The sequence below is a fragment of the Molothrus aeneus genome, chromosome Z (genome assembly GCF_037042795.1).
Source record: "Molothrus aeneus isolate 106 chromosome Z, BPBGC_Maene_1.0, whole genome shotgun sequence".
NCBI classification, from domain to species: Eukaryota; Metazoa; Chordata; class Aves; order Passeriformes; family Icteridae; genus Molothrus; species Molothrus aeneus.
Genome location: NC_089680.1, coordinates 12,205,201 through 12,218,592, shown reverse-complemented (window position 1 = coordinate 12,218,592; position 13,392 = coordinate 12,205,201). Strand labels below are relative to the sequence as shown.

General features: G+C 36.8%; 1 protein-coding gene across 1 annotated transcript in view; it reads left to right on the top strand.

Moving 5' to 3' along the window:
- The first annotated feature begins 573 nt into the window (after window positions 1-573).
- FYB1 (FYN binding protein 1) overlaps window positions 574-13,392 on the top strand; it is a 43,458-nt gene continuing 30,639 nt past the window's right edge. Inside the window, exons 1-2 of the mRNA XM_066569310.1 lie at window positions 574-684; window positions 6,195-7,320. Of these exons, the coding sequence (XP_066425407.1) occupies window positions 6,222-7,320 (1,099 nt within the window). The 5' untranslated portion in view covers window positions 574-684; window positions 6,195-6,221. The remainder of the gene's footprint in view (window positions 685-6,194; window positions 7,321-13,392) is intronic.

The following is a 13,392-nucleotide window of genomic DNA, read 5'->3' as shown; positions in this document are numbered from 1 at the left end:
GAATTTCTTGTGAAGCTTATTTACTCAGTATTGACTTTTCTATCCTATATCATCCTTCAAACTCAAACACACAGGAGGAAGGACAGAAGAAATGTATGATCACAGTTTTGTTTTGTTTTATTTTTAATATCTCCACATAACAGAAGTTTTTAAAAACTGGCCAGCAGAATCTCAAGATCCCACTGGTGAATGTGAGGCAGCAAAGGAACATGCTATCTGACATACATGTGCAGTTCTCAGTGGTAGCAGGGCACTGGGCCTGTGGCCAGTCCACCCTATATGCCTGTAATTGCCTCACACATTTGTTTAGCAGCTATTCTGTAAAAGCTCAGGCTTGTGTGCACCGAGGACGCCTCACAGGGCTACGCAATAGGGGGTAAATGCAATACTTTTGGATATCACATGGTGCTTACTGCTGATGGAAGCAGCCAACCAGTCTGAACACACTTTAGTTCCCTTTTCCTCCAGCACTTCTTGCCTAATATCCTGTGGAGAGCAGTTACTGTTCATGATAATGAAACCCACAAGTGTATCTTGTGAGAAGCAAGAACTCCTCTGTGAGAAGCAGAATTCCTCTTTAGCAAATAGACCAGGCTGTTAAGTTGTTACACCCGAAGATTGTCGCATTGAGGGAGCCAGTTTTACTGCTTGTTTCAAAATACTGGAGAGCTTTGGGATATCCAGGTAAACTGTTGCACATGTTCATCTTAAAAATAGCCATGGAAAGTTCCAGAAGAAATAGAATCAGTACAAGGTGTTGAATATAGCTTAATTAACTAGTTGTAGATTTTACTGTATTTAGGAGTTGAAAAGATACTAAGTTGACAAAATGGAGTTTTCTCTCTCAGAGTTTTGTGGTTAGTTCTCCAAAATTTTACTAAAGTAAAATTTACTTTTACTAAAAGTAGTCCTAATTTAAGTGGCCTTTGCATTTTGAATAATAGCAGAAGTGGTATCACTCAAAGGCAATTAATTTTTAGTTATTCCCTTTGCTTTGTTTGTTAAATTATGGGTCGGTATAAATTAATGTACTGTATTCTGGATTGAGATGTCAGTGTATGCGTTTTATTAGTAGTTCATCATGGAAAGTATTTTCCTTTCCAGGTATGAGTCAAAATGCTACTCAATGTCTTTAAATTAAACAAAACTTCCTTTAAAATCATATGGGATCCTGAAATTCTCAAAATAATGGTAGGAACTTCACAGTGACAGGGATTCAAATTTTTCTTCCTTGAGATTTGGAAAATTCACTTTAGTGGGATAACCAGACAAGTAAGACATTCATAAGACAGTTACTGTATACACTATACATATATAGGGTTCTGAGGGAAAAGGAATCTGTTTCATTTCTGGGCAGATCATGAGAAAATTTACATTATCCGAAATAAATAATTGATAAAGGGTATTAGAAGGCACACGATAAAAATAATTTTTAAAAGAAAATTATTGAGTATCATGAAATTTTGTGTTTATGTAAAAACCATGTTACAAAAATGCAATCATTTTACAGAAATGGATAGAAAGTATTCTATTTATATCAGATACAAATTCTTGATGGAAAATTGAAGCCACCAGGCTTCTGTTGTTGAAAACCAAGTTGCCAGTGGTTGATAGTTCTTATTTTCACTTAAACAGGTACCAAAAAAAAGCCATGTAGAGAGAAACTTTGTTGTGAGCCTGTTAGGACCTAGAATGAAGAGATGATCATGCCTCCATTGATACTTTGATTTCATGCATTGTCTTGACGGAAGCAGTTTGGGAACAAGATGGGATGTAATCTGGCTGTTCTGGTCAAGCCCTATGCCCTCAGTCATCCTGGCCTCAAACTCATCTGGAACTTGCCTTTTATTTTTCTGCAGTATGAATAGACAGTTTTATGATTCAATAGAAGGGAGAAAAAGTGGCAAAAGAGAGATAAGAAGGGTTTAGAGGAATGCACAATTGAAAAGATACAGACTACACAGTGACCAGGCTGGAATATTGCCTTGTCTAATTTTGACAACCATATATCCTCATGTGTGTGCTGTTTATTTCTTGCTGGTGTTAGAGGGATATTTGAAATGATGCTCTTAGGGTAACTCGGGGCTGTCAGCCTCTCACTGGGGAATCCCTTAGATTTCTCTCCATCCTCTCTGTCCTAGAGGACACCCCAGACAGAAGAATAGCCTGTCTCCTCTCCCTTAAGTATTTTCTGATGAGGGCTCATTTCTCTTTCATACCAACCATTGTATCAGCAAGTCTTTTATGAACAAACTGTGTCTCTTTGTCTTCTTTTCATGCTTCTGCTACACACATTTATAGGTGCAGAGCATTGCAACTTCTCAACTTCACTTTCCAAATACTGCACTTACTCTTAGAGGGACTCTTGAACTAGTAATTATGGCTAGACTCGAGGGGAAGAAAAGCAGTTTGGAAATGTCTTCTGGAAACAACAAATTTGCATAATGATAATTCTGAGGTGTCTGGAAAAGAAAGTAGTCAAGCAATAATTTATCACAATTTCAGAATGGCACTGCCACATAAACAAAAAGCTAGACTGCCTCAAATCGACCAACTTCAGTAGAAGTTGTATCAGACTTATATAAAGTTGCAAAATAATTTTCACATCTGTATTTTTCTATAGTTCTCTGTGTAATTTTCCTTGCCATTTTTGTCCATTTTCTTATTCCTTATATCCTGCACATAGGTTGGAGCTCAATTCCTTTAGTGGTTATTAACTTTGCTGGTTATTTCACTATCAAAGAATTCATAATTAAGCATAGTTTTCTTCTTAAAGGGATAGTTATATAATCTTTATTACTCTCTAACAAACTCACCAAGATCAAGTTTTAAGTTTTAAAGAGTATATTTTGACCCCATCAATTTTGAATAGAAATGTAAAAGTTACAGTTGAGAAAAGATGGGAGTTTTATCCTTTATAAATCAAATCTGCTTGTATTTTGAATGAATTCTTTGTACAGTCAGAAGTTACATATTTTTCATTTGCCTAATTAATGATTGTATGCACACACATCTGCTATTCTGTTCACTGATCCAGTGTTGCTGTTTAAAGAAAGCTTGGCCTCAAGGGGAAGTTGAACTGAAATAATATTTTGGCTTCACCAAGACAGGAAAGTAAATAATAAAGTTATATTTATGCCAAGGCAAAAAAAAAAACCAACTTTTTTTTTTCAGGCTTGCAGTTGAGACTGAAATACCCATACTAAACTCAGGAAGAATACAACTGAATTTTTTAATGTACTTTTGTGTTCTCATTACAGAGTACTTCTGTACAGAAATGCACAGCCATGTTGTAAATTGGGGAGAATTGCATTCGTTAACACTGAGGTGTAACTAAGGTGTAGTGTAACAATTCTGTACAAGTTTAACTTGATACCTCTGTGAGTCTCTGCTGAAGGCAGTGGGAAATTCTGAAAGCTCTGTGTATAAAAATGTATCAATGGCATGAGAGCTAACATGTAGGTATTGATATAGATTTGAGCAAACACATCTGAATAATACAACCATCTTGTAATAAAGGAAATCTTACTGTGCTCCTTATGTGTTGCTTGCAGTTCAGATCAAAATTTGAAAAGCCAGAATATTTTGCACAGAGTTTCCAATAGAGATCAAAGTGCAGAAAATAATCCAAGTAGCTTTTGCATGAGAGTCCTCTTTTGCACAGACTCTGCACTTTAGAGGGGAAGAGTAGGGGAAACTTAATCTCTCTTCAGAATCTTTTCAAGTTCCCATTTCATGATTTACAACCTACTGTATGTGATAATGTTGTAGGTAACTGTTGTCACTGCTGGGAATGAAAGCACAGAAATTGTGGTGATTACTCTATGATCAGGGCGACAAACAAAAAATTTTCTTTTTTCCCCAGTTCCCCTCTGTCTGCCTGACCAGTCAGGCTCAGCATTAAAATCTGCATGGCTTGTAACACAGTTTTTGATGGCAGAAGCTGGTGACATACATTAAAAAGAAGCAGAAAGATTTCACCAAGTTTCTCACTCTGTTTTGATTCTTACTATTCTCTTTACCAAGTAAATGAAAGAGGCTTTATTGTTAATTGTAAACTCTTCCCCATGTCCAGGAACCTTTTCCTCTTGCTTGGCCTGTAAATATGCATGACTAGGGCAAGGTTTGTTCACAGTGTTGGGAAGAAATTTAGTTTTAAAAATTCACTGACACTCCTAGCATGACAGGAATGAATGGTTTAGTGCATTTAAAAGCATGTATGAATGTAATTCATGTAATTGATGTAATCTTGCTATTGCAATTTTCTTATATTTCAAATAGAAGAAGTAGAAAAGAAATTAGTTTATTGCTATGACTTTCAAAAGAAATGAGTAGCTGAGCTGGCCAAGCAGCTGATCAAACCCTAACTTAGAAGGTCTGAAGACGTCAGACATAAGCTGTAATGACAGTATCTCTGGTGGTCTAGATTTTCTTACAGATCTTAGGAAAAAAAATCATTAATTAGTACAAAGTCAAAAGAAATCAGAGATAAAAGGCTTTTTTATTCTCTCTGGCACTGAATCGTCTAACCTGGGTAAAATCAGGGCCTTGTGAGGTCTTGTGGGACAAATCTTGAATGATTAGTTTTGCATATACATACCTCTGCAATGTAATTGTGTGTGTGTGTGTGTGTGTGTATGCATCAAACAACAGTATATGGCTTAACCCTGATAATCTCCATAGTAAATGTGTACTTCCTCCCTTCTTCATAGGTACAAAAATACCCAACAATGTGGTCGCTGGGTATAAGTTTCATTATGCCTATCTTGCTTTGGCTGCATTTAGTAATTTGTGGCTCAACACAATCAGTTTGGAAAGATTTAACTTCTTGGCAATGCCAAAAGACTGGGATAGTTACCTTTAAGTTGCAAAAGTCTCTCTCTCTCTCTATATATATAACTACAACTTAACAGGCCATTTATGTAATGAGATACAATCAAACGGAAGGCAAAAGGAGCAAAAGCCCAATTAAGAAGCTTTTATTATTGAAGTAAAAAAAAAAACACTGAGCACTTGCCGAACCATAGTAAGTTAAGACACAGTTCATTCTTAAACCTCTATTTTTTTTCCAACACTTATTTATTATGTTTTGTAGCAATAGTCCTTTGTTTACAGACAGATGATTCAGAACCCTACCTAGTTTGTACCATAAACTTTACATTTTAACTCACACAGGAAATCCAGGTCCTACTTGTGAATTGTATGTATCAATGTATCTGCCATAGCTGCACGCTTGCTGCCACTGTAAGCTGGGAAGAAGGCTCCTGGAACCCAAAGGTGGCCCCTGCCCAGTGCAGTGGGACCAGCTCACTGCCTTTTGCTCCCATCCTGCACTGTGATGTGTTTTATTTTTCCTGAATTCAAATGTATTGAACTCTTGGGTTCTGTTCATAGTTAAGATGGGTCCTGAAACTTATTGAATTGGGGTGACAAATTAAAACATCTATTTTTGAATGAAGCTGGATTTTATTCGCTTGTAATTAGTTAAATTCCTTTTTTTAAATAAAAAAATTAGTAACTTTGACAATATCTGTGTATATTGATTGTCATTTATTTTAATTTTACTTCACATATTTTCATTTACTACCCACACATGCACAGTTTTATTCAGATATTCAAAATGGAGAAGAGAAATAAGGACAAAGTGAGAGTGTGGGGAGCAGAAAGTAAAAAAATTGCTGAGAAAGGAAAGAAAAATTGACACGCACATACATTAACCAGAAGAATTTGTTTTCACAAAGGAACTTGCAGTTCTCCAAAAAGTTAGCAGGAATAACATGAATCTGGTAGATTCCCCCAAGTTCCAGTGGGAATCCAATAAGAACTTCTTATCACAGGAAAATAAAATTTTTAGGTAGGTTGATTTTAAAGTCATATGTAATTTCTTACATTTATTATGTGTTCAGTTCACAATTCCAAAAGTAAACAGAAATTATAATATGCTCAAAAGGACCTGCAGTACCTGAAAGGCAACACCTGAATGAAAATTTCAAAATATCGTATAAATGCTGCAAGCATACAACAAAACGCTCAGCTTCTCTTAACTCTACAGGAAGATGAGCTACAGCACCTCCTCAGCCAATCAGCAGTAGTAAAGCCTCAGACCAGGAAACTCTTTAAAGTACAGTATTTGTGAACATTGCAACAGTACTTTCCCATTTCTGCCCTTGTTTTTCTCTTCTTTATGTTTGTAGAGTCCGAAGCCACGGGTGAAGTTACTCATGGAGAAATTTGAGAGATGTAGCAGAGGCATAGAGGAACCTTCAAACAGTCGACCCCTCAAAATCCCGAGACAAGACATCCCCAAAGGATTACAGACAAGGAAAGCAGTATTTGAGCAATTTACAAATAAAGGATATACTGCGTTTTGTCCAGGACCCAGTACTCTTCACAAACCTGCTCAGCCTAAGCCTCCTCTGGCAGTCAAGCCTTCAAGTGATGATAAACCAGAGAAAGATCCAAACCCACCACATTTAAACCAAGTGGCACAAAGGTTTGGTGTTCAGCTTCAGCCCACTAACAGAGGAAATGATGAAAAAGCTGGATGCACTAAACTCTCTATCAAAACCAGTGACCCGTCAAAAGAGGACCCAAAGCCTTTGAACCCAAAACCTGCATGGAACAAGTTCCTTGCTCCTCCTGATAAAGAAAAAAATCCTCTAGGATCAAAAACTAATTTAAATTTTCCACCACAGGAGAATGAGGCAAAACCGGAATTCTCAAAAGTAGCTGCAGTTAAGGAAAAATTAAGGTTTACAACACAAGAAAATGAGCCCAAGCCTCCTGTTTCTAAACCACTTCTTGCACAGAAACCTTCTCTAAACAAAGAGGTATCTCAGAAGGAAGACGCCTCTAATAAAAGTGATTCTCTGCAAAGACAGTCTGGACCTAGAACAAATATACATGCAGGCCAAGAAGCAAAAGAAATAGGTGAAAGTAGTAAGTCTGCTGCAGAAGCTCCAGGCAGTACTTTTCCTAAAATAGCTCTGAAGCCTGCTGGCCTCAGGTCCAGCTTATCAAAAGGAACTCCCAAAACTGTGGCAGAAAACACTGAAGAAACGGGAATGAGTGCTGCCAAGAACATCTTCCTCAAGAAAATCACCGAGGAAGAATCAGGTTCTTATAAATTCCGCAAGATGAATACGGCACTTGCTGCAGGAAGACCATCAGGTGAATCACAAGAGGATGAGGACAGGAGTTCTAGAATGCCCAAGCGGAAAATCTTGCCGCCAGTGGCCAGTCTGGGCCAGCCCCCAAAAAAGCCCAACAGACCCCCCAGTGTGAACCTGGAAAAGTTCCTGAAGATCCACCAAAAATTCAGTAAGTCCACTTTGATTTTACTTCCTTAGGTATTAGATTTTTGATGCATTTAGAACCAGGTTAATTTCAGATGGAATCTCCTCTTCTGTTCAGAAATAACTCATGCATCAGAAAACCCTTTAAAGCTGTAACTTGGGCTTCTGTCTCTTCTGTACAGAAATTAAAATTATATTCTCTATCCTTCAGTGGTAAAGTTCAGGAAGAATGTTTGCTATATTGGGTTCACCTGTTTCTTAAAACTACTCAGATGCAGCTATAACTTGTGTCAGGGAGTATTTGCTCAACAGGCATTTAAGTCCTGATTTAATTAAACAGATCAAACTTAGATGCTTCAATTTTAAGTGTAGTTAGTGGGAAAGGGGGATTCCCAGTGGTGTGATCAGGAGCTCTGAAGTTGCTGACAGTGGAGTGGAGCTCTAACTCCACATTGTGCATGTGTGGTACATCATGTACATTCATGTAATTTAGTTGAAACATAACTTGTCCTTGTACCTTCTGTGCCTAGAATACAGCATGGCTTGTGTTTCAGCACTTCTGAGTACACATAATGCAGGTCTTCCTGAGGCAGGAGAGGTTCAGAGGGGCTATGGCAGCATGAAAAAGCTCTGAGCTGGCTTCTCTTAAGAGAAAAAGAACTCATTAAAAACACAGTTTCTGCATGCAGCTATATGTTGTGTTACTATTAATTCTACTCAAAGATTAGGAGTGTATCGGTATTAAAAAAATTTGCTTTCTTTTCAGCTTCTGTGTTCTGGTTTTTGTCTGTTACCTTGCAGTTAAGGAAATGTTCTGACAAATACAAGATCAGGCCAAGGTCCTCAAATCAGGCAAATTTGTCTATATCTTTAAGACAAATAGACTCATATACAATCTCAATACAAAAAGACAGCATTTTCAGCCAACTACACAAGTAAATGTTTTGGTTATGTAAGAGTAAGACCTTTGCTAATTAAAACATTGAGAAATCCTGACAAAGGCTGGAAATACAGAAAATGACAATTTATTTTAAATATATTTTTAAATTTACTTTAAGTAACTACTTGAGGAATCTTTATTTATTGTTCTGCTCATTGTTTATTCAGACTTTTTTTCTCGTTCCCATTCAGTTATAGACACAAAGCATTTTTTTCATTATCTTTTTAAAACTGAGCATAAGAAATATTTAGCCTGTACATTTTAAATTAGCACTGTGGGCAGGGCTGTAAGAATATCAGAATTTTTGTTAGATGGAGGGTGTCCAGTTGTCACTAAGCAGGGGTAAGAGCAGCCACCACCCTGACAGTCATGGGAACATGAGCTAAGGATGGAGCTGCCCAGCATGGTGGCCCAGGTGGTTTTCAATTATGTTGCAAAACTCACACACAACTAAGTAGAAATTAAGGATCAGACATGGTCTTTTCTGTCTCACAGTCATAGGGGCAGGTCAAGAGTGAAAAATTTAGAAACCACATCCGTGAGAAGCTGTTCATAGTGTCCCTGAACTTCAGTCTTCACTCAGAGAGCTAGCATGTAGATATTGATATTCTGTTTGGCTTTAATTAATGCAGCCCATTTCATTGTGGCCAGAAGCCTACACAGAACAGTTCTGGTGGACAGGCAAGTTGTTCTAGAGTGAATCCTGAACAAACTCCTTTTCAGTTTAACAGTTATTCATTGTTGATGGGTTTCTTGGAACATAAAAAAACTGAACTGTGTTTTTTTTCCTTAACTGTCATTTCGAGAATCAAAGTCATGTCAGGAAGATGCCACCCCTCGTAGCACAAATTCTTCCTGTTCATTACTGTGTCCTGGTGAACAGAAGCTTTCCCTAGTTGCATAATTTGCTGCTGTGATTCAGGTGCTGAAAATAAAGAAGACTAAGCAAATGAAAATATTTTTTCCATTCAACAAAGCTTTCTGAGATCTGACCTTTAGAGCTTTTGGTCTGTAATAGGGCAAAAGTTAGGCTTTGCATTGTTCTTTGAGAGGAGAAAACCTCCACACCTAGTGGTTTTTACACTTGTGTTAGGGGAATGTGCCTGCACTATAGAAAACCTTGTATCGCCTTATTTAAAACATGAGTTTGAATCGTGCTTTCTTAGAAGTATTAATTCACCCCTTTTGCTTTGGTTGTTATCCTTCCCCATGAAACCTGTTTTACTGGTTTTTGAAAATAAGTATTCACTGGGCATGAAACTACATTAAATGTTAGAGGCTGAAGGACTTAGCTTTGACACAACAGTCTTGATTAAGTGTGGGAGAAGGATTTTAATCATCCACCATGCCTGCATGAATACTAAGGGATGTTAGTTTGATGTTGGCCTTGCTGTGGATTAGAAATTTTCATGTAGTCCTGAAAAACTTTTCATGATAAAACTTCTGTATATACAAATGTCTTTTTCAAGAAAGTCTCACTATTGACATGCTACTATTTTCCAGTGAAGACAGGCTTTAAGAAATTCCTGTCTGGGCCGGCAAATACATGGCAGAATAGTAAATTCCTGTGGTATGTCCCATTGCAGCAACTTTCCATGACAGATCATATTTACCTCAGCTAAGAATCAATGAGGTGCATGTGCCTTCTGTGTTCAGAAAGCAATAACAACTACATTGTTTTACAATAAACACCCAAGGTCTTAGAGAAAAGAAGAGAAACAAAGTCATTTTGCTGACAGCTTTCCATGTGAGGCCACAACTGTAATGTTGCTTATGAGAACCACACTCAGCGCAATGAGATCATAGAGGTACAGGTGGCCAACACACAAAGCCAGCCAGAGGCTGAGTCCCCAGTGCTCTACACACCTCTGCACAACTCCTGAACAACAAACACCAGGGGCTTCAGTTTTATTCAGTGAATAAAAAGTGGGCACATGCTGTCAGTCTGCTTCAGTCAGGGAGAAAATTCCTCAGAGTTTTTAAGAGCCTCCACAACAAAGAATATTAAGGCTGTGGAGGAAACCCTACCACTCTGGATTTTTTTAAGCATTGCCTTAAAAGGTCAAGGGTTTGTCACATAATTCTGCTAAAACATGTGGACAAAACTGTAGATTAAACTGCCAGTATGGTTTACAGAATTGAAAAAAAATTAATCACTGCAATTTAAAAATTCATTTGACTATCCTTAGAGAAATATGAATGAGGCCACTATTTATCTAAGTTAGTTAGTTAGTTAGTTAATAATAGTTAGTTAGTTAATAGTTACTTACTTACTTACTTACTTACTTACTTACTTACTTAGTCAATCTGCCTAAGAAAACAGATAAACCAACATTGAGTGTTTCCTTGTGGGTAATTGCTCAGAGTGCAACTTGCTGCGGTTGTGTATAAGGACGGAAAAGTACACAAAACCCACTGCAAATTAGTATTTAAACTCATTATGCTTGATTATTGCCTTAGCTACAACATTCTGCAACATTTTCCAAATGTCTCAGAGTATATTTTTATTTTAAAAGGAATAAATTGTATCCATTTAACGTCAGGAGACATGTCTCCATTGTGATTTGTCCAAGCTTCTGCAACTGGCAGATCTTCTCCTAAGTATCTACCTTTTTGTTTGTTATGGCTTATGTGCTACATTTGTTCCCTTCAAGATTATCTGATTCTCGAAAATTAACAGTAAGATGTGGGTTGTTTTTATCACAGGATGGAGGCACAGAAAACTTTTTTTTCTCATGTTTACACTTGTTATAGTCTGCACATGAGTTCTGCAGTTGTTTCTGCAGCTGACTGCCCTAAATCCCATTGAGTCAGCTAAAACCACTCCTGAATGGAGAAACTAAGATGCAGAATTTAGGACTCAGAAGAGAAGCCATGCGAGTGCACCTGTTAATTTGGTCAGAGATTTGACATGTAGTTTGAACGGCTTTGAGGCCCCTTCTGTTTTGAATCAAAGAATATGCATAACATATTCACTCTATAGGTCTGTACCTCTGCAAAGGACTCAATGAAGCACGTGAGGTATTCTGCTCTACTTGAAACCATTGCCCACCTTTCAGCAGGGTCAGTGATGGATGGATTCAGCATAGTGCCTTGAGGATTACACTATGTATGAGAGCAGCCTTTGAGAAAAAGTGCTAAGAGAAGTAGTTAGAAAGGAAAATTCATAAGGATGCAGAAAAACGACAGCCATGAGTTTCTCATGGAAGGTGACAGAAAGGAAGCTGCTGGAAAGAAAAAAGTAGAACTGATGGAACTGAGTAATTACTTCTGCTTAGTAAAATTCCCTTAACTTAATTTCTGAAATCTTGTTCTTTTGTTCACCCGTTTTGATTCACAAGAAGCACCTATTTATGCACCTTCATCATGTGGTTGCATTATATGGGTCACAATACAAAAGCATCTCTGCTGTACCAACATCTCAAGTGCTCTGAAATCATCTGTCCAGATTCCAGAAAAGAATGTGAACACAGAGCTTATAACTAAATTTAATTTATAGACTGAAAAAGTTATGAGAACTTGCTGAAATTTTCCCATTCTTTAAGTTGGCACATATTTTGCTTAAAGCCTACTTTACAACTTTTTTTAGCAAGAGAGTGCATCTAGCTTATCACACTATTTTATAGACAGCTTTATGGTCAAGTTGGAAAATATCTTGTTTTCCCTGATACACAGAAGTACTGTGGTGATGGAGTTCTGGACATGTTGCTGGTACCATTACTGTAGAATACATCTTGAACCAAGAAGTTGTCTAGCTCCAAAAAAAAATAAAGCTTTGTAGTCTGTTTACGTGTAATTACAGGAATGATTAGCACATACTTCTCATATTTGAAGTTTGATATGTATTGAAATTTCTCTCTGAGCTGAAAGTTCTAATTTCTCTGTACTCTTTAAATATTTCCTTATCAGCTTACAGAGATAAAACCTATGCAGCATGCATAATGTTTGAATTTGAAACAATCTGTGCCCTACTGGTGCAAGTATTTTCACCTTTTTATTTTCTAGACCTATTTTGGTTCACAGGGAGAAATGTTCTTAATCAATCTCCATCATTTGGTGGCCGTACATGGGTAATAATACATCGAAAACTAATATATTTCATTATAGAAAATATATTAAAATCATAGTTCATTATAGTTCATATATGGAAAACTTCCAGTCATTCTTGAAACTTTTGATATTAAATGTTGCAATAAATATTCAGTATTAATAGACACAAAAAACCCCATGCCTTTCATAATAAAGCTGTTACGAAGATTTTGAAATTGTATCTTAACTTTTTTTTTTTTTTAATCCAAAAAGGTTCCTTTTAGTAAAGAACATTCCTGAGGTCATTGGTTTCCTTTTGAAATTGAACCCTCTTCAGATATGTGCATTTTGAACAATGGTGCTCCTTTTTGCAAATTTTGAAGAGAAAATCTGCAAACTTCCACTATACAAATGCAAGATTTTGTTGCATGGGAATTTTTTTACGAAAATGATTTTTTATGTACCATGGTATGTATGAGGTAATTATTTTTCACATTGAAAATTTCATCATTTTTTTAGTTTGGAAAATAGTCACATTTTAAAAAAACTTTTCCAGTACATTTTCTTTACAAAATTGCCTTTGCATCATTGCGTGCATTTTCTTTTGCCTTCTCTTTCAAATACAAATGAATTACAAAAGACTATTTTTAAACTATCACTGTCTTATATGTCCTCCATCTCTGAATTTTTCAATTTTTATTCTTTTTTCTTGCAAAAGAAATGATACCATGCAACATGAAATTAATTGACTCAGGTTTATATTTTTAGTAGGACCAGAAGTAGTCATTAAGGCTTTTTATCAGACAAATGGAAAGTTTCAACTGCAGTTCAGTTTGGATTTAATTTTGTGTTCCTCTTTAGATAAGTACAGTCTTCTCTCTATGATAACTTCCAACACATCTGCAGTTGGAAATCACTTTTCTCATGCCAGTCAGCACTGCCCAGTAGAAGAAGTGTGCTGGACCCCTAAATTTGAGGTTAGGAATACCTAACCTCATATTTAGTCACCACAAGGCTCAGTCCTGCAAACTTTTACATACTGAAGTACTTGGGTGAAACTGTGAGTCTTCTTTTTGGAGTAAGACTATGAGCATGCTTAATATTTTTCAGCCCACAACCTTAAATGTA